Source organism: Phascolarctos cinereus, unplaced genomic scaffold, assembly GCF_003287225.1.
Source record: "Phascolarctos cinereus isolate Bilbo 61053 unplaced genomic scaffold, phaCin_HiC Scaffold_4;HRSCAF=312, whole genome shotgun sequence".
In the NCBI taxonomy this organism is placed as follows: Eukaryota; Metazoa; Chordata; class Mammalia; order Diprotodontia; family Phascolarctidae; genus Phascolarctos; species Phascolarctos cinereus.
The window spans coordinates 334,760,278-334,782,234 of NW_027555847.1; the positions used below are offsets into that span (position 1 = coordinate 334,760,278).

Genomic DNA, 21,957 nt, shown 5'->3' on the forward strand with positions numbered 1-21,957 from the left:
ATTGGGGTTTCCTTGGCAAACATACTGCAGTGGTTTGCCATTTCCTTCTCCAGCTCATTTTACAGATGAGGAAACTGAGACAAATGGGGTTAAGTGAGTTGCCCAGGGTCAGGTAGCTAGTAGGTATCTAAAGCCAGATTTGAACTCAGGTTTTCCTGACTCCAGACCTGGTGTTTCTATCCACTGAGCCACTTAGCTGCCCTACCTGCTAGGCACTAGGGATTTAAAAAAAAGTGAAAAGTCCATGTCCCCAAGAAGCTTACATTCTCTCCAGAGAAATATTTATACATAAAATACGTTCAAAGATCATTACTAGGTAGATAGTTTTGTGAGTGGCTGTGGCCAGAAAAAAAAATCATCCCTTGCTTGGCCATCCTTCTGATGATGAGGGTCCTCAGTTGACAGACACACACAAGTCACACACAATAGGTCCATATTTGAAGCCTTTCCAACTTGGTATAGGATGTTTCAGAGCTTGTGCTCTACTGATGTAGGCTTTGACAATCCAGGGTCACCTCTACCACATGATGAAGCATATGGTGTAGGGCTTTCGTGGAGACTGAGTAAACTACTTCTATGAAAAGCCATAATTTAACCTTATCCAATTTCCACTTTGCGTAAAAGGCACTGTTGCTTTCAGAATTCCAGTCTCTCAACTCCTCAGTGAATTCTGGCACTTAACAGAGTGCAGAGTGCCTAGCACATAGTAGTTTCTTAATGTTTATTCACTGACTATATCCTGAATTTGAGCATACAAGATGTGTGCAGTTAGCCAGTGCTGAGTATAGATTATGGAATCTTGAGTTCACTGAAGTCCTCCATAACAGCTCCAAACAATTGCCATCTTGCCTTTCCCTGAAGGTATCTACTGAAAGGGAAGCTGCTACGTCCCAGGGGCCTCCCAAACAGCTCTAATCATTAGTATATCTTGCTTTATATCAAACCTAAATTTCTCATCTACGTTTTCCATGCATTGCTTGGAAGTCCACTTTGAGGAGCCAGCTAGAACTAATCTAACCCCTCTTCTGTATGTTGTTGTTTTTCAGTCCTTGATTGTTCGTGACCTCATTTGGCATTTTCTGGGCAGTAGTCATACTCCAATACTGCAGTGGTTTGCCATTTGTTTTTTAGCTCATTTTACAGATGAGGAAACTGAGGCAAATGGGGTTAAGTGACTTGCCCGGGGTCACGCAGCTAGTAGTTGTATGAGGCCAGATTTGTACTTTTGGGTCTTCTTGACTTCAGGCTTAGGGCTCTGTCCATTGCGCCATCTAGCTGTCCTCTTCTACATGACAGTCCTCTAAATATTTGAAGACAGCTATTATGTGCCCACTACATCTTCTCTTCTCTAAGATAAATACCCTTGGTTTTTCCCCCTATCCTCATATGACATGTTCTTGAGGGCCCTCAACTCTTAGCACTTCAAACTCAATGTATTTTGCTTCATTTTAATCCTCTCCATCATCATCCAAATGTTCTCTCTTTATTCATGATTAAAATAGAGGATTTTTTTTGTGTATAGGTATAATCTTTAAACAAACATGCTTTTACTAATGAGTTAGATTTTTGTAAATACCACATTTATTTTTTTCCTCTAAAATGTCAATGATTAGAGTAATTCAGTATGAAAATAGGAAGTACACTAATTTACTTAGGTAAGTCCGTGCTCTTATTAGCGTGGGTTCCCCACCTCAGACTGTAGCGTTTCCATTCTTTTCATGCTGTGTTTATTCATATCCTTGCATGGGACCCACTTATCTTCAGAAATGTTCATAGATTCTCTGTGCTGAAAGCAGCTTAGTGTTCTTTGTGTGTACATGTATGTATTTTGAGGCTAAATTTGACATTTTTAAAGGTGTAGGACATGTCTTTGTTCATATCCTCTGAGTCAGGGGTGGAGAACCTGCAGCTTCTAGGCCATATGTGGCCCTCAAGGTCCTCAAGTGCAGCCCTTTGACTGAATCCAAACTTCGCAGAACAAATCTGCGAAGTTTGGATTCAGTCAAAGGACAAGGTCCTCAAATGTGGTCCTTTGTGCCAGCCACAAGTACAGCCACAGATTTGTTCTGTGAACTTTGGATTCAGGCCACATGTGGCCTCAAGGCTGCAGGTTCTCCACCGCTGCTAATGTTATCAGCCCTATATGAAACCTGGGTTTAAAAAGTTTTTTGATAAGGCAGTTATTTAGAACTTGGAATGTATGTTTTTCCACATAAATGTTTTTTTGTTGGTGGTTAGGTACCTAGACTAAGCTAAAAAGGCTTATTTAAGCCATCGTGTAGCTTGATATGTTATGCATTTATTATTGAAAACCACTTCAGATTACAACACAAGTATTTGCCAAAAGAGAAAAACAATCACTGTCTCTTTGTAAATGAAAAAAAAAAAGAGGAAGAAGAAGGAATTAGATAAGATAGAGGATGGTTGTTAGGTTTTTTGTGGTGTTTTTTTTTTTAAGAGATTTTGAAAATTTCTGGAACATTAAGGATTGCAGAAGTTACTAGCTCTGGTCATTTATGATGTCTAATTTCATTTAAAAACTTCTAACTTTCCTTTTTTTGATACAGATATATCACTAGTACTACTTTTAGGCTTATCAACTATAATTGTGGCCATTTGGGGTCTCAGAAATGGAATGAAAGGGAGGAAAGTGATTTTCCTGAGGTAACTTAGCAAAAGTTAGAATTAAAAGGTGAAGGAGGAGGGGAGTAAAAGGGTAAGTGTGTGTGTGTGTGTGTGTGTGTGTGTATGAAAAAAGTTGCCAAACATGAAATTAAGTGGGAGGAAGAAAGGTATAAGTAGAAAAATGTCAATTCTTCTTACTAGCCATTTGGTAGCTCAAGAGAGCTTGTTTACTAAGGAGCAGGGGTACTGCTGTAATCTCTAACACTCATATAAACATCTGTCACACAAGTCCTGGATTTCAAGATTCAGAGACACACTTAGTTGATCTAATCATTGTGGCATTTATTCTAAGCATATAAACTACTTTAGTGTACAAAGAATACTGAAGATGCAGAAGATGCCTATATACCACCTCACTACCATTGTGGACCTCCATATTGGTTCTAATTTGGAGACATGAAGCAAGATACCGTCTCTTCCTAGAACTTCGTAAGCTAAGTCTAGGTGACCTAAGGAGATTAGGAACTGTGGGACTTTATACCAAGGTTGATAAAAGCAGCCAGAGTAGCCCTTTACCTGTGTTCCAGTTCAGGGTATGTGAAACATAGGCACTTCTGAATATACCAATCATGTCTAGACCAAAGATTGGTAGCATTCCTTTGGTGTCAAAGGCTGTACTTAATGGATTCTTCAGTCAGTAGCTATTTCTGTTTTCATGTCTTCTCAAATGGAGGTTCATAGAGGAAAATGTTCAGGTTCACACAGTTAGCAAATGCTGGAGTCATGTCTTAACCCAGATCTTCTGACTCCCAAGTTCAGCGCTTTTTTGACTACTGTCTTGAGTGCTGTCTTCACAAGATGTTCACAGATTGGTTATTTGTTACTTATATAGTTCTGCTTTGGGTCATTCTTGCACCCTTGGTAGGCTTGGATGCAGGTAAACTTACGTTAGAGCAAATTAACTCTCACATCCTAATAAATATAAATGAAGAAACAGATCTATTTTTACAAATTATGTAAACCACTCAGCATGCAAAAAGGAAAAAAAAATTATTAATATTATCTGAGCTATTCCTTCTCTGTCATATAGATAATTGAGAACTGCCATTTCAAGGGAATGTTCTGTCATCCCCCAATGTTAGATTTGTCCTGCCCTCTGTTGGGAATAAAAGCAAAACCAAGGCTTTGTAACAAATATGCAAAGGCAAGTAAAACAAATTCCTACATTGGCCTTATCTGAAAATGTATATGTCATTCTAGATATTAAGTCTATTACCTGAATTTGGCCTTTAATTTTTTTTTTGATAGGGACAGAGGTTCAGAAATATATCAGAAGATTTTTGTTTAGTTTCTAGGGCATTTAGCAAAACCAGGACCGTTTCCTAAAGTATATGAATGGAGGCAAATATTTCCAAGATGCCCTTGTTCTGTCTCCTGTTGCCTCAAGGTAGCTGGTAGTGACCTAGTAGAGATAGCTCTGGGCCTGGAGTTTCGAAACCAGCGTCAGACACTTAATAATTGTCTTTATGCACAAAGCACAGTGCCTGCCACATAGTAGGCATTTAATAAATGTTTATTCCCTTCCCCCTGTCTGTTGCCACAGAGTTCTTTACTGAAAGTTCTTACTCTCTTACCTCTTTCTCACCTTGCCCTGTTTTTATTTTACTCACGTTGAGGGGCAGCAGAATTCCCTCATCATTTACTACTTTGGGTAAGGAAAGAGGAGAAGTCAGTGGTATTAGGATGAGGCTAAGAGAGGAAGAAGAGATAAAGATGGAAGATAGAGTCAGTACCTATGATTCCAGCGATCCTAGGGCAAAATGCTACTTCAAGTCTTGTTTCTCTTTGGATTATAACAAATGTAGTTAGGAAAAATTGAACAATTATTACACACATATGAGGTGTGACCATAAAGTGCTCTAATGAGAATGATTTTCCATTCTCTCGGTTTATGGGAACTAGTCTCATTACTGTGGAGTCACCCTGTGTATATTAAGTAATGGACTTTGAGGAGCCAACTTCAGTGTCAGGGAAATCTATTTATTTTGTGGTGGTGAACTTCCTCCCCTCCCACCATTAGATATTTGACTGCCATATATTAAAGGGATTTCTTTTTTTTTTTTTTTGAGGCAAGGAAAGAAAATATAAAGATTTGTCAGCATCTCTTTCTGCAGATATTATTAGAAAACGTTCGTGTTGAAGAATGAACTGTTCAGAACATTTCTAGGTATTTTAAGGACCTTATTCATCCTGACAAGAGAGGGGGACCCCACTCATCTCTTTCTTTGGAAACCTTCCTGCTGCAGGGATGCCTGGACTGTTACATGGCATTTACCAGAGAAAAAGAGAAAATACCCTTCCCTACCCCCAAGAGATTCACCCTTTGCCAGCCAATCAGAAAGTAGCATACATTGAATCTATATCCTTTCATCCTATATATTTTAGCACGGAATGGGATTGGCTCTTAGTTGAGGCTTTCTGGGAGGGATTTTTTGACACTGTTCACAGCTTTCCCTGCAGGTCCTTATTTGGTAGCTGTTGACAGAGCAAGTCTTCCCAGCAGCCAAGCATCTTGACATACATTATTCATTAAGCCCTGGTTCTCTGGGAAAGATGCAGACCCCTAGATCTTTAGCTGTTTCTTCAACTCATGCAGCTTCTTTATTCAGACTAGTTCTTGCATTTTATTCCACTTTGGAGTTTTACAAATGGCATTTATTCAGCCGGAAGACTGCACAATGGGATTTTATGCCAGAATGTCTTATATGTACTTAATTATAAAAATTTTTTGATGACCCAACAAAGCATTCTGGTTTGTGGAGATTGAGAGAATTGAGTATTGTAAAGGAATAAGTATTTCAGAACTTAATAATAATATAAATAATCAATCAAAAATGCCTGAAGCAAACTATTTACTGTCAGTGTCTTGGGGCTACATAAAGGTAGGATTTTTTTTGTTTCAATTTTCTACTTTTTATTGTTATTTGTGGATGGGTGTGCATAACTTATATGTGGTTATGTGATTTATCTGTAGAGAAACTACAGAAAAGAATGATTTTGAATTTTGACAATGTATATAATTTTGTGGAGTAGTTGCTCTTTTTCTCTAAAAAAGAGATTTGACAAAGACATAAGCATTATACTGTCTAAGCTTCTAAGCAACCTGATTTGGCTACATATGCCTTAAATTTAACTTGGTACATTAACCATGTGCAAAGAAGTATAGGATACAGATAAAATGGAAGGAGCAATTTATTATATTACTCTTAGTGGTTTCAAGTACAGTATATAGTTAAAGTAACTTTTTTTAAGGTGAGTGTTTTTTTGTTTTCTGTGAAACATTATAGATTCCAGTCACTCTTTGTAATATTCAGTTTCCAAAATAAATCTTCATTTGATGCCCTTCCCCCAGAAAACATATTAGACTGCCTTATTTGTGCTGTTGAATTAGTTTGGCCTTAAGCCTAAGTACATTCACGTAACACACTGATGGGATATGAAATCAGTAGAACAGCATTATCAAGAACACTGATTCCTGTTTTTTCTTTGCTCTATTTTGTCTTAAAGCCATACACACACACACACACACACACACACACACACACACACACATTTAAATCCAGGTTATCTTGAAATTTTGTGGATAGATTGCTAAAGTAAAAATCTGTTCCCATCTATCTTGCAACTGTAACTCCTGAAAATTGTAAAGCATGATGGCATTATTATTATGTGTTAACCCACATCATAATGTAAAGGAAATAAATTGATATGCTAAATTAAATCTAACCATTTTCATGTCTAGCAGGTTTTCTTGACTCCTGTATTGTAGGATATAATAATGGCATGGTGATCAGGTCTCCATAAAGGAAGCCAGAGGTGGAATAATCCTCTTGAATCACTTTGCCATCTTTTCCTAGTAAAGCATTGCTATGGAAACTAACGTTCTTATATGTTTGAACTAGTCACAGTTCATCTGTGGAAACCAAGGACAGTTTCTCTTTACCCTGGACTCATGTAGCTAAAAAGCACTGACTCTCTCTCTCTCTCTCTCTCTCTCTCTCTCTCTCTCTCTCTCTCTCTCTCTCTCTCTCTCTCTCTTTTTCTCTCTTTCCCCATCCCTCCTTCTCTCCCTCTTTCCCCCATTTTCCCCCCTTCCTTCCCTTTGCCACCCCTCCCCCCAGCCTCTATCTCTCTCTCATTTCTTTTTCAATGGAAGATTCCCCTTTGTGGTTAGATTTCCTAGAAATGCAAAGAAGACTTCCTTTGGCTTCTTTTGCCAAAGTAGATAACATTTGTTCCCCCCACCTCCACCCCCTTTTTCCCCTACCCTTTAAATTTTGTTATCTTGTTTGCTTTTAAGATAGATGGAACTTCGGTTTGAATTTTTAAAGCCATCTCAGGGCCTTAACCTGCTTATATTTGATGCATGCAAAACTCTGAAGAAATACAAGTTACAAAACCTATTTCCAAAAAACTAAGTAAGGAAAGGATTTTCAAGCCTTCACTTTCAAAAACTACCTCTAATGAAGAAAATACTCATTAGGCAGTTTATGTGTGCATTATTATTTCTGTACATGAATTCTGTAACTGATACTATTTTCAAAACTGTTTTAAAAAATAAATTAAAAAGCCCTAGCTACTAAGCTATGATACCTTCATTTAAAAATAACTGATGTGGCAGTAACTAAGATAGTATTGTGCATTAGCACTTTTTCTTATATTCTTATTTGTACAATGTCACAACACAGTCTGTTCAGATGAACAAAAAAGAAATATGTCTCTAATGTTTGAATTGGATGTTCTTTGCTGTACAGTATGCACTGTATCAAGGCATTACTATGTAGCTACAGCTGTGGTCCAGAGATTCCAGTCCAAGAATATTTTAATGTGTCCCACAATTTCACTAAGATACACGTAACACACTTATAATATACATAGCTATTTTCTTCTATTAGAATAAGTAAAGAATTTTTGCTTCATGCAAAAATGAGTTAGGTTTTCTGAGTTTAAGAAACAGAATAATATGCCGATATGGGCGTGTTTTCCACCTTACCTCATTCACTAGGTGCTGTGCAGCACTGAAATACTGATGCATGATAGGAGAACAAAGGACCTGAAAACATCTACTTCCAGATCGCCCTTCCTTTCTTTGTTGCAGCTTTACTTCTCTGTGATGTCTTCAGCATAATTGAGAGCAAAATAATCACGTTAAATCCAAAACACAAAATAGTTTGGGGAGGGGATAGTTTTCTAAAACAATAGCAAATAACCAATACATTTTATTGTTCCTTTGGTTACTTCTTTTGGGCAAATTTACCTAAATCTATTGGACCAGAGCTGTAACCAGGTTTGATATGCCAAATTCATGAGAAAAAAAATCCCTATTCTATTTACTTTTCTTAAGACAGAAACAAATTAAATTATATGCTGTGCTATTATTTAAATGAGGTATGAATATCCATCTATGGTTACAAATGTTTGTGGTAAGCTTTAGTACACTGTCATATGGTACTGTCCCCAAAGTCTTAGTGCAGTTTTAAACTTTAATAGATTAAAACTCCACTCTTAGGATATTCTTTTAGGATACCCTATATAATGGCTAGAAACAAGCAGAAAATAGTTTTGTAGTATCTACTTTGATGGGAAATGCCTGCAGAAGTGAGCACAGAGGATGTTTTGTTTGGATAATTAGCTTAGTTTCTTCAGTCTAAAAAATTTATGCACACATACCCGTCAGAGTCAGAGTTATGTGTTATTGGTTCATGGGAATCTGTCTTGTCTTAGGGAAGTAATTGTTTGTTTGTTTTTTCTGACTATTGAAACTTTTTGCTAGAAGGTCACCAACAATAATATACAAATATATTCTGAATGAATGTTGTTTCCATTATAGCATTATAAGCCATGGTCTTATTAAATTGACTATCATGTTGTCAAAGTGTTTTCTCTCCTTTTTTGGGGGGATTTAGGACATAAGCACAGTCAGCTTTTGGGGGTCATGTCCACACAATGCAGAAACAATCAGCAAAAAAAAAAAAAGGAAATTTCATTATGTCGGCGGCTATTTTGAATATAGTGTCCTATTCATTGTGTCCTATGAATACAGTGTCCTGTTCATTTATCTGAACTGCATTTAAAAAAATATTTTGTTATCATGTACATAGCCTCAAAATGCCTGCCAAGCAAGTATAAATTGCTAGGGGAAAAGCTAATTACATTTATAGTTACACCCAATTCTTTAACTTACTCATCTTCATGAAAGTGATACATTTCTAAGTGTTTCTGTTTATATAAATTCTGCCCTCAATAAAGTCATGGAGTACTTTCATGTATTTCAGATGGAATGCTTGACTATGTATGAGTGTATATGTTGGCTAAAGGTCAGAAAGTGGTTTTGTAGAAAAGCTAGGCTTAAAAAAATAGAAAGAAAAGCTAGGTTTGCTTCCACTTAGGGACTGGACAGTATCATTTAATGACGTTGAGGGATAGGAAGAGGACCTGAACGGAGTATGTGGGAGAATTGATGTGTCTCTCTACCATTCCTGGGTTGTCCTGTATCCCTTTAGGGATTCCTAGATCACTATGGGGCTGCTTCTGTATTGGCGTGGTATCTTGGCTGTACTTCTCACCTTCAACAAAACTACCTTCAGATCTTAGTTTATAAAGATGAATGGAATGGGCTTAGCAGATTCAGTTCAGATGTTTGCTTCTGAGGATGTCATATAGGATTCCATTACGAAAATGAATATATTTGAAATAAAGTGAGATGGTCAGGCTCTACAATTGAAAAAGTGCCTTCCTCACAGCAACATTGTGAAGTACATAGCAATAAAAAGTGCTTTTATTCCCATTTTAAAGAGAGAAAACTCAAGATTAAGTCATTTTTCCTGGATCATATGGCTAGTATTAGAGTAAGAGCTTGAACTGGAGTTGGCCTGACTTCAGATCCTGTATACCAAACTACACTTCATTAAACTGAAGATTTTAATTTTCTTAGCATGAATTACAGGCACTAGAGAAGAGACCTCTATTTAAAGGCTATTTGAGGCTCTGTGGAAATGTTAAGGGATGATGGTATTATAATGATGATCGTGCCACTGCTATTTTTCTGTGGAACAGTGTCTCATTGAGCATATATTACTGATGCAAATATTGCACCAAATGCAAAAAAAACCCTACAACTTAATCATTATATCAAAAGAAGTTAAATACTGTGCATTCTATTTATCTAGGCAGTGTGTTATGGTGAGTAGAGTGGTAAACTAGGAATCAGAAAGATTTAGGTTCGACTTCTTCCTTAGTAGCTTACTATCTGTGTGACCTGGGACAAGTCGCTGAACTTATCTCAGTTTCTTCATTTTTAAAATAAGAGCATTGCGTTTGTCTTCCAAAGTCCCTTCCAGCTTTAAATCCATGATCCTGTGAATCTGTTTGGAATATACTTACAAGTGTGCATGTATCCACTGATTATAAACTATTTGAGATCAGGGACAATTTTATTTTTTGACTTCATATCCTCAGCACATACTTAGTAATACTTTTGGAAGGATGGCTTATTGATTTTCCAGTGGAAAATAGGACACTGTGAAAGATGGGCAGAAATATCTAGACCCTGTTATAATGACTTGATGAGCAGATTCCTTTTAGGCATCAAAAATTGGAAATCATTCTTTTAAGAGGTTCAGAATCATAGTTACAAATGTGTTGGCTCTTTTGAGAGACAACCCCTGTAACATTTATTACCAGATGAGACTGTGGTAACAGCAATCGTTTCTTTCATTTTTACTCAAGTGATATGTACTGAATTTTATTTTTAGCAGTTTACTACAGTACTTTGTGGTAAGAGTAAAATTCTTTTACTCCAATTAGGAGACAGGTACGGATCAATCCATATGTGATTTACTAAGGGAATTTATTGGAGGTAGGATGGTATGGTGAAGTGGTTTTCAAACTTTTTGGTTGTAGAACTCCGTGACCCCTTTACATTCTTAAAAGTTATTTTTGACTCCAAAGAGCTTTTGTTTATGTGGATTATACATAGCAATACATTAGAAATCAAAATATCTTAACATTATTATGAAAATAGTTTTGACTTTATAAAACCGCGGAAAGTGCCTCTCAGACCTTCAGAGATTCCTCAAGCCATACTTGAGAACTGCTGGTTTAGTGGGTTGAACTGTGGACTTGGAGTAAGGAAGACCTGAGTTCAAATCCTCAAAGAAACACTGGGTCAAATGCCTGTTCCAGTCATCTGGCTTTTCTAAGCCTCAGGGGTCTTCAGCAGTAAAATGGGTTTTAATAGCTCCTATTTCACATGGTTTTGAGGGATCAAATGAGGTAACTTGTATATAGCTCTTTGCAAACTTTAAAGAATTCTCTGTTGTTCAGTTGAGTCTGTGACCCTATTTGGCGTCTTCTTGGCAAAGATACTGGAGTGGTTTGCCATTTTCTTCTCCGGCTCATTTTACAGATGAGGAAACTGAGGCAATCAGGGTTAAGTGACTTGCCTAGGGTCACATAGCTAGTAAGTGTCTGAGGCTGGATTTGAACTCATGAAGATGAGTCTTCCTGATTCAAAGCTCATTGCTCTATTTATTGCACCAGCTAGGTGCCTGATTCAGTTGTCCAATTTCATGTCCCTCTTTGGAGTTTTCCTGGCAGAGATAACTAGAGTGGTTTGCCATTTTCTTCCCCAGCTCATTTTACAGATGAGGAGCTGAGGCCATGCAGAATTAAGTGACTCACCCAGGGTCACACAGCTAGTATGTGTCTGAGGCTGAATTTGAACACAGATCCTGCAGACTCCAGGCCAGATGCTCTATCCACTGTGCCATCCAGCTGCCCCAAAGAATTCTCTAAATGTTAGCTATTATTAATAGGAAGTTAGTTTCTTCCAGAATTAGCGTTTAGTCTTTCAATTATCCATACCCCTCTTCTGTTTCAGATGGAGTACAGAGGTGTTTACAAAAAGACTGACTCAAAAATGGGAAGTTTTTTCCTTTATTCAGCAAATGCTAGAATAGCTCCTCGTATCTTTCATTTAAGTGCAATTAGAAGGAATATTGAGAGAAGCTAGTTTGGAGAAGAACAAGAAAGCCAATTCTGAACTGGTGTTAGACCACAACAAAATGGCAGGCCCCATCAGAGCAGGGGACTGTGGAAGGCCTTTCTGGAGTAGGAGATTTCAGGGACCCTTTGCTTATTTCATATATGTTACTTCATGTCCTTTTTGAATAACTATGCACTCTGGAATCAGTGAAATATATTAAAGAATGACAAAGTGTAGAAATAACTGCGTGTGAGTGTGTGGTTTTTTTTAGATATTTGACTTACGGAAGAAGTGTGGTAAATTCCAGCAAATGAACTTCTTTAATAAGCTATGAAATCTTAACACTTCATCCATAGGGAACCTGCATACTTGATAGAACCCTGGGCCTAGAATCAAGAAAACCTGATTCCAAATCCAGCCTCAGATATTCTAGTAAAGTCACTTGACCTCTGCCTCAGTTTCCTTATCTGTAAATTTTAATAATGGCATCTACCCCCCAGGGTTGTTGTGTGCATCAATTGAGATAATAGGTGTAAAATGCTTATTAGTACAGTGCCTGGCCCATAGTAAGCACTTAATATGTTGGCTATTACTGTTGTTATCATCATCATCATCCTCCCTATATCCCAGCTATTTGAGTATTATGTTAATTTATACCAGTTTTTCAAGTGAAACATTAAGCTGTCTTCTACATGATTAAAACTAATGCATGTATGTTTTGAGATTTTTTAACAGTAATAAATCAAAAATCAACTATGCTTGTTTTAAAAACTTTTTTATGCTTTTGGGAAACATACCAAATTTTTTTTCTTATGTTACTTATACACAGTCTACTTAATGCTAACAGTAAAGTAAAGCAGATGAACTGTCTTGTGTTTTATATATTTTTACCCAGTCTTGCAATTTCATTGGTAAAGGAAAAGTAACATACATACTCAGCTCTTACCAATGCAGCAGCTCTTCTGGAACTTACTATTTTAGAGAAGGAATTCTCAACTTGGGTGTCTGTGAGCTTGAATAGGGGAGAGAAAAAATTATTTCAACATAATTAGTTTCTTCATAATCTTATATATTTTAAATTTTATGCATTTCAAAACATTATTCTGAGGGAGGTCCATAAGTTGCACCGTATTGCCAAAGGAGGCCAGGACAGACACAGAAAAATTAAGAACCCCAGTCTTAAGTATGTCCTCAAGAGGCACTGATAGGTTCAATGATTTGCTTCTGGTCCCACAGGTAAGGAGTGTTAGAGAGAGGATTTGAACCCAGGACTTTCTGTTTTTTGACTCTAACCATAATGGCATGTTGCCTTCTCTTGTTTATATATGTTGATAAACACCTACATCTTTACTCATGTATGTGAAATGCCTCAGTGTACCTGAATTTGGCTTAAAATATGCATATATACTCTCTGGCACATCTTTTATTTATGGTTCTTTCCTACTTTAGTTTTTCATGTTTTTAAGAAACTTAGCAACTTGAAAATGCAAAATGCACATTGACCTAGAATTGGTTTTTTTTAGGCTTATAAGATTTGAGAGCTACGTGGAGTTATTCTAGTCTAGCATCATTATTTTACAGATGAGGAAATGAAACCTCAACAAGGTACAATTCACTGGTCCAGGGGGGTCACAGTAACTCCGTGTCAGAGCCAGGATGCCATCCCCACGGCATATATGATTTTTTTTTCTGTTTTCCTCTATATTTAGCATATGATTTTGTTTCTGTTTTTCAGTTTAAAAGAATGCTCAACCGGGAGCTCACCCACCTTTCAGAAATGAGCCGATCTGGAAATCAAGTCTCTGAATATATCTCAAACACATTTTTAGGTAAGACCAACAATATGGGACTCTCTGTTCATTTGTGCTTTATAGTTTGGTCTTACTTCCTTCAGACAACAGTGGAGGAAACAGTTCAATTTATTTACTTTCACCCTATTGCCCTCTTGGTGTAAAGGAGTGTAAAGGAATGTAAAGAAGTCAGATCTTGTCCTTTTGCCTTCCATTGTGGGTTGTCTTCTCTTGAGTATGTGCACTTAATATAAAATAATAGCTGGCATTTATATTGTGCTTCAGGGTTTGCAAAGTATTTTCTATATATTATCTCATTTTATTTGAGCTTTAAAACATCCTCTGAAGCTGGTGTGATTATTATCCCCATTTTCTAGATAAGGAAACTGAGGCAGACAGTAGTTAATTGACTTGCCCCTGGGTCACCTAGCCAATAAGTCATTAGAGGCAGGATACAGATTTCGGTCTTTCTATCTCCAGGTCCATCTCCAGGTCCAGCACTCCAACACAGTTACCACCTAGCTGTACTTTGGGTACAGCTTATAAATGCTCTAAAAATGAGGTAAAAATGCTTATAAGGGTATTGCTGGGTTTTCACATAACTGCACATTGTATAGCTAACTATAAATTGAGAGACAATGTGGCATCATGGTTGGAGGGCTGACCAGGAAAACCTAGGCTTAACGTCCTACTTTTAATACTGGCTTCAAGAGCCTGAGCAAGGCATTTCTCGGTGCTCTAGTGTAGACATCTCTCTAAGACTATAAGGTACAGAGAAGACTTGGGTCTGCTTTGGTAACAGGGAGTTAGTTTCCTTACCTGCAAATTCACTGTATCTGTAAAATCACAGGTCCTGTCCTTATTGCTAGTATAAATTAGCAATATATAATTAATCATATTTTTGTATGGATAAATAATAGCATTGTAGTATGTAGAAATGTAAGAAATCATCTAGCCCAATCTTCTTATTTTATGTACAAAGAAATTGAGGCTGTGAGAGGTGAAGCCATATGGGTATGGTCAACATAATGCCCTCAACAACTAAACAGTGTCATCATGCAAGAGAGAGCACAATCAGAATAAGGTTTTAAATAGTTATCAACCACTTGGTGAGGAAAAATAATTTGTCATAGATCAGCCTCACCAACTAAAGATATATTTCTAAAAACCCTTACTCTGTTCATTCAGTAAATATCTAGGGCGAGAAAATTCCATCTGTTACAGAAAATATATAGTACACATTTTAAGGTTCTTATTTTGATGAAATCTAATTTGAATAACAAAAGCCCACTGACACAGATTACTGGGAATGAATGGTACGTTGAAATTTCCTGTCTGGAGATAGGAAAGTTGATAAACTAGACTGAGTCAACATCTGAAAAGACCACTGCTATGAAAATATCTTCAGCTAAGAATTCCTGACTTTGTATTAGTTAACAGGCTTGGTTTTGAGAACAGTCTGACAAAATATAGTCTCTTTTCTATTAAAAACAAAACAAAACAAAATACATTAAGTGCTATTATCCAGTCCAGAAGGAAAAAGATTGATCAGCAGTGTATAAATTCAGGTTAACATTGAAGTCAGTTTTAAAGGTGGCACCTTTACTCTGTCAGATTTAGGACCTTTGTGAAAGTGTAAAATGAGATAGTCCTTACGTATGTTGGCCCTCCATTTTAATAGGGGATTGGGGAATGACATGACATGACAACATGCCATGGAAAAACTTGGTGAAAAGAATACAAAAAGATTTTCATCTTTATAGTTGCGTCATCTACTGGGAAAAATAGAAATGGCTTTAGAAACTGTTATCAAGACTTTGTCGAGCAATATGCCTTTCTGTGTTTATATACAGTTAAAAAAATAGATGTTGAATCAGGGAACAGCTCTTATAATTTCGGTTGTATACTTCAGAAAAAATGTTGGCTCCAGTATAGAATATAAATCATACTTTCAAAGCCTACCATTAGGGTAGAGAAGGCATTCTCTTCATGTGCCTTATTTTCCCTATACAACTTCCTTCAGTATGTTAAAAATGGAAATAGAAATGGAAAAATTAGTCCGTAGTCATTCATTTAACAAACATTTTTTTAGTATTTTGGCAGGTATCACGGAACATACAAAGATAACAGTAATATCTGCTTTTTTTTTTTTGAGGCAATTGGGGTTAAGTTGACTTGCCCAGGGTCACACAGCTAGTATGTGTCTAAGGCCAGATTTGAACTCAGGTCCTCCTGACTCCAAGCCAGTGTTCTATCCACTGGACCAGCTAGCTGCCCTTCCATTGAATTCTTAAGAGCACTTTTTTTCCTTTGTAAATAACAATTAAAAAACTAATACCTCATGAGATTTCTAGGAGCTAAGATAATGATATATGTGAAATGATATTCTTTTCTTTTAAGAGTAGTGTACTTATCTGGGGTACTGTCTTTGAGGGAAGGGGTAATATATAATACCAATGATTTTATTAACAGAATGACTCTCATCCTCCTTATCCAGGAAATCTTTTCTCATTGTTTTTTAAATTAGGAAATACCTTTGAATTCTCTAGCAGTGTTGGAAACCTTTGAAGCATGTACACTTTATGTAGATGGAATAAATGTGACAAATCAGTTTAGAAGTCCCTCCTCCCTGATGGAAGGAGATTTTGAGCATGACTAGAGCCATCAACATTAAGATTTACATAACTTTAGCCATTATTAAAGTGCATTGGGTGTACCTCCTTTAAAAAAAAATCCAAAAGAAGGCACATAAAGAGTTCAAAAATGAAGGTTAAAAACTCAATGATAAGTGGCCTTTTTGGAGAGAATTCATGATCACTTCTGGTGACTATTGGGTATTTTCAATAAGGAAATATAAAGCAACAGAAGCAAAATTGAATTCATCTAAAATGCAATTTCTGCTCCCATAGTGTGACCCTCTGCAGTAAACTGACTTCAAAGCCCACACTCTCCCTTTTTATGTTGAAGAATGTTCTACTGTTTGAAAGCACAAACTGTGAAAGAGCTTTTTTTCAAGTGGGAAGGGCATTTTCAAACTACTAATTGAATTTCAAATGGGGGTGGGGGGGAGGGGAGAGGAAGCTCAGGGGGATGATGAATAGAAGGGAAGGCTCTTCCAGTAACCACTGTGTTCAACGCTGTCTACTCTTTCTTGTACAGTTAGTTTATTAATGACAGGAATAATCTGTAATCTGTAATCCTTTTCATATGAATCACACGTGGAATACAGCTTAACAGCAGAATACAATTTAGGATCCAGTTATCCTGATTTATGATTTATCAATTTAAATCAAAATTAGAGTACAGTCACTTGATGGAGTGATTAGAATTAAAAAAAATTATAATCAAAAGGTCCAGCATCAGTTTTTTTAAACCATTTACTTTGTCCAATTTTTCAGTTATACTGAAGTTTGAAAGTATAATAGTTTGACAGACAAAATTATATCTAATAATGCATTATATTGTACTTCATTAACATTAATTTACTCAGTTCCCACCTCAGAGTCTTGCTTCTAAGACTTCTCTTTCTTTAAACAGTAACTTTTCTTTGACCAAGTGAGAAAATGTCTGCCTTTGGATTTTTATACATATCCTTAAAGCCCATCTCAAATACCATCTCCTCTGTGAAGTCTTTCTTGATAGTAAGACGACATCATCATCATAACAAATTTCTAGCCAATAAGAAATCTTCCGTTCACAGAGGACTTTTTTTTTTAGTATTTTTAGGCATTTAGCATATGTTTTATAAGTTTTAAAAGTCTTTTTACTGATGTCTTTTAAAGATATCACTATAGTTTCCTCAGTGTCCCTTCTCATCTGCCCCCCAGAGAGCCATTCCATATAACAACTTATAATTTTTAAAGACCAAAAAAAGATAAAGACAAAGTCAGCATAACTGATGAATATGCAAAAAAGTTTGACAATATATGAAATATACAACAGTTGTAGACCCCTCACTACTATGAAGGAATGGGGGTGTCTTCTCTTATCTCTCCTTTTGAGCCATCCTCATAATTTTACAACATTCATTTTGGATCTTTTCTTTTTTTTTGATGGCAGTGCTTTCCATTTATATATGTCATATCACCCTTTCTGAGCTATAAACTCTATGAACTCAGGGACTCTGTATGATCTAAACTTTTTTCATATAAACTTTTTTATCTCTATGTAGAAGCCAGCCTGTGTTATGCTTTTCCCCACAAGTCCTTTTCCCACTGGATACATTATTAATATTTATTGTACTGAAGGATAAAGGCAACATGACTATCTATACTGACCAAATATGCAGGTTTTTATATTTAAAAAATAAATTTAACTCACAAGATTAAAATCTGGAAAAAGCCTGAGGAAGGAGCCCTGTCCTCCTACTACCCCCAGCTGCTCCAAAAAATTTCATTTTGTTATCAGGTATATTCAGGCTTTTATTTCCTGCTCTTTTTTTTAACAGTGAAATAATTACCATGATTCATGAACTTCTAATGAAATCAAATTTTATTTTTATGTTGTCCTTATCTAAGTGTATGTATGTATGTGTGTGTATATGTACATACATTGTGTGTGTACACATTATGTACACACACACTTCAAATATACTTGCTCACTTGATATCTGGTCCTCAGTAACTGGTAAAGGAAGATGCAGTTTATGAGTTACTCTGTCTTGTTTATTATTATATCCTCTTTTGTATATTTGGTTACTGAATATAGATTTAATGACAGATTTGCTCAATGTAACCCCAAAATAAGAATTTCCTTGCTAGGTTTTGGGAAGCACTTAGTGGGACATGCCACGTTCTGCTGGAAATTGTTTGTTGGATGAGAAAATACAAGGAGTTACTAATAAAAATGAAAATTCACTCCATGATATGCTTATTTTGTTTTAAAGACAAGCAACATGAAGTGGAGATTCCTTCTCCCACCCAGAAGGAGAAAGAGAAAAAGAAAAGACCGATGTCCCAGATCAGTGGAGTCAAGAAATTGATGCACAGTTCCAGTTTAACAAATTCCAGTATACCACGATTTGGAGTGAAAACTGATCAAGAAGATGGACTTGCCAAGGTGAGATCACGAAGTCCCTAGGTTACATGCCTCTTTGTGGTTTGGTGGTGGCGGTAGTTGTTTTTGAGCACGATAATGAAATAATTTTGACATATATGCTCTCATGCAAGCATGGAAAAGGATTTGCAAATGCAAAATACATTGTTTTTGTTTTTATTTTTAGCAGATGCCATTGGCACACGCCTACATTAGGTTATTTGGCTTTCATGAAAAGAAAACCTGTTGTATCTCAGGTTTGTAGGGAGAGTATTATAACATTTTGTTTTATCCATGCATGAGAAATATGTAACACACACATATATGTTCCATATATTACATAAAATTAAAAGTTCATGGCAGTCCTCTTTTTTTTTTTAAAGCAGGTTTGTATGATGGGAAAGAACACTAAATTTGTAGTCAGGAGAGGCTCAGCATCATCTACTTCAGATACTTATTATGTCATTGTGGACAAGTCTCTTAACTTCTCTGAACCTCAGTTTCATCCTCTGTAACATGATGAGAATGCCTGTAGTGCTCACAGGTGTGGGGACCAAATGAGATAATTTGTGTAAAGTGCTTTACAAGGCTTAAAGTGCCATCATTTGTTGTTCAGTCCTGTCCGATTCTTTGTGACCCATTTGGGGTTTTCTTGGCAGAAATACTGGAGTGGTTTGCCATTTCCTTCTCCATCTCATTTCACACATGAGGAAACTGAGGCAGACAGGGTTAAGTGATTTACCCAGGGTCACATAGCTGTTAAATGTCTGAGGTCAGATTTGAACTCAGGTCTTCCTGATTCCACGCTTAATGTGCTATCCACTGTGCCACCTAACTGCCCCCTTAAAGTGCTATATCAGCTTTTAATATTATTATTATTATTACTATTATAGTAAATAATCGTTTTATTCCATTTTGCACACCTCTAATGGAGAGCTGCTTGTACTTTGGAGGAGTGGTCAGTCCTCCCACTTCTCCTCAGCCCACTGGCCTCCCTGCCTCTCATGCTCCTCTCGGCCTTCAGTTTTATCTTTCAGGAAAAGCCAGCTCTTTGAAAACTGGGGGGGAGGGAGAGGGCAGCCAGGTGGCACAGTGGATAGAGCACCAGCCCTGGAGTCAGGATGGACCTGACTTCAAATCCGGCCTCAGACACTTGACACTTACTAGCTGTGTGAACCTGGGCAAGTCGCTTTACCCCATTACCTACCCCCCCCAAAAAAAAAAAAGACTGGTGTGGTGTTTGTTGAAAAGTCTACTTTTCTAACTTTTGTTTTCAAATATTCCTCTTTCTCCAATCCTAGGAATTAGAAGATGTGAACAAATGGGGTCTTCATGTTTTCAAAATAGCAGAATTTTCTGGGAATCGACCTCTGACAGTTATCATGCACACCATTTTTCAGGTATGGCAGCTAGAGAACTAGAACAGCTCTCTATTCTCAGGGCTGACTGTTCAGGGTCTAAATTGTGTATCCTTCCTGAGCTATCCCTTGATTTTCCATTTGTGGGAGTATTTATTCACTTGCTATCTCTTCCTGACCAGAAGTAAATAGAGGAATGGAGGATAGGCAAAGCCCAGATTAGGCAATTTTGTTATTTCTGTCCTCTTCACGAAATACATAAAATAAAAATGTGAAAAGATTGAAACTCAGTAAAAATCAGGTTTTTAGATAATTCCTAAAATTGAATTGAAAGTTGACTTAAAAATCAAACCAGTTCCATAAAACCCAACTGGATCATCCCGAAGTTGACCTTTATCGCTGTCCTTGATTCCCTGTTTCCTTTTTTCCAGTCCATTTTCTCACTGTGAGAACTCCCACCTTCACATATTTAGATATTCATGGCAAGAGTCGTTATAGGGCTGGGGTGGTCAGCTGTGCACTCACAAAGAATGTCAGTCAGGCAGTTGACCTAGTTGCTGAAGAAATAGGTGTGACCTGCTACTTCTTCCATTAAAATGAATAAGTAATCCTTTAGGCATCTGTAGCTGATTTCCGGAGACCAAAGAAAGAGCTTTGACCTGGACCCATGTGGTTACCAGAAAGGATGGTTTAATTATGATTTGGTTTTGGTGTGCCCAGGGCTCCTTCGTTTGCTTCTTGGATTCCACTTTCCTGATCAAACATTAGTTTTGGTCTCCTCAACATGAGGTCACAGGACCAGAAGTTTGAATCCTACCTCCACCACTTCCTTCCTCTGAGAGCTTGGGCAAATCACTTATATTTGCTAAGCTTCAAAATTAAAAACAAAAATATTGACAGGTTTTTTTTTCCCTCTTTCCAGGAACGGGATTTGTTAAAAACATTTAAAATTCCAGTAGACACTTTAATTACATACCTGATGACTTTAGAAGACCATTACCATGCTGATGTGGCATATCACAATAACATACATGCTGCAGATGTAGTTCAGTCCACTCATGTGCTGCTATCCACGCCTGCTTTGGAGGTAAAATTCCTTTTTCCCTGGATTCAAGTTTAACCCTATTCTAGATCTCTAGGTCCCTTGTTTATTAATGGCTTAATTTTTTTTTAACATTACAATTATTTCTCTGCATTCCCTTTCCCTCATCCCTGTCTCAGAATTATCTGTTGCAACAAAGGAAAATAGTCAAGCAAAACCAACCTATTTGTATCAACTATGTCTGTCTGAATCTGTCACATTTGTCATCTCTTGTCTCCTGACCCATGGATTGAGCACTGATTATTGTCCTCTTTCTGAATTAGTTGCTTTTAATTATTTTTATTCATTCATTCATTCATTTGTTTAGGCAGTGGGGTTAAGTGACTTGCCCAGGCTCACACAGCTAGTAAGTGTTATGTGTCTAAGGCTGGATTTGAACTCAGGTCTTCCTGAATTCAGGGCCAGTGCTCTATCCACTACACCATGTAGCTGCCCCTATTTATTTATTTTTTAAGATTTATCTTAGCCATTGTGTATTTGGCTCTGCCTACTTTAGTATCACTTCATGCAAGTCTTTAATTGGATTTTCTAGAAATACCTTGTAGAACCAAAGCCAAAATTTTTGAGATCGTTCTATTGAGGTTTATATGTTATCTTTAGTCATTTTCACATTTGGAAAATTCATCTTTAATCTGTCTCTTCATTGAAGTGATGCAGTTGTCATCATTTTCATATATAAAAAGGGGAAATGTGATATCTTTAGTTATACTTAGAAAAACTTGTTTTCTTTACCTTTTTTTGTCCAGTAGCAATTAGTTGCTTTTTTTTAAGTGAAAAAAAGTATGCTTCAATCTGTACTCAGAGTTCATCAGTTCTCTTCCTGAAGATGTGTAGCATTTTTCATCATGGTTTCTTTGGAATTGTCTTGTGTCATTGTATTGCTGAGAATACCTAAGTCATTCACAGTTATCATCTACAGCATTGTTGTTACCATGTGCAATGTTGTCATGCTTCTGCTCACCATCCTGCTCATCACCTCTCATTTCTTATAGTACAATGGTAT

The 21,957-nt window shown here is 36.8% G+C and overlaps 1 protein-coding gene across 7 annotated transcripts in view; it reads left to right on the forward strand.

Annotated features, from left to right (window-relative positions):
- LOC110202749 (3',5'-cyclic-AMP phosphodiesterase 4D) overlaps positions 1-21,957 on the forward strand; it is a 686,828-nt gene that overhangs the window by 646,002 nt on the left and 18,869 nt on the right. For all 7 annotated transcript variants that reach the window (XM_078153183.1, XM_078153182.1, XM_078153184.1 and 4 more), the window contains 4 exons: positions 13,407-13,500; positions 18,346-18,518; positions 19,796-19,894; positions 20,775-20,939. In XM_078153183.1, coding sequence (XP_078009309.1) covers positions 13,407-13,500; positions 18,346-18,518; positions 19,796-19,894; positions 20,775-20,939 — 531 coding nt within the window. The remainder of the gene's footprint in view (positions 1-13,406; positions 13,501-18,345; positions 18,519-19,795; positions 19,895-20,774; positions 20,940-21,957) is intronic.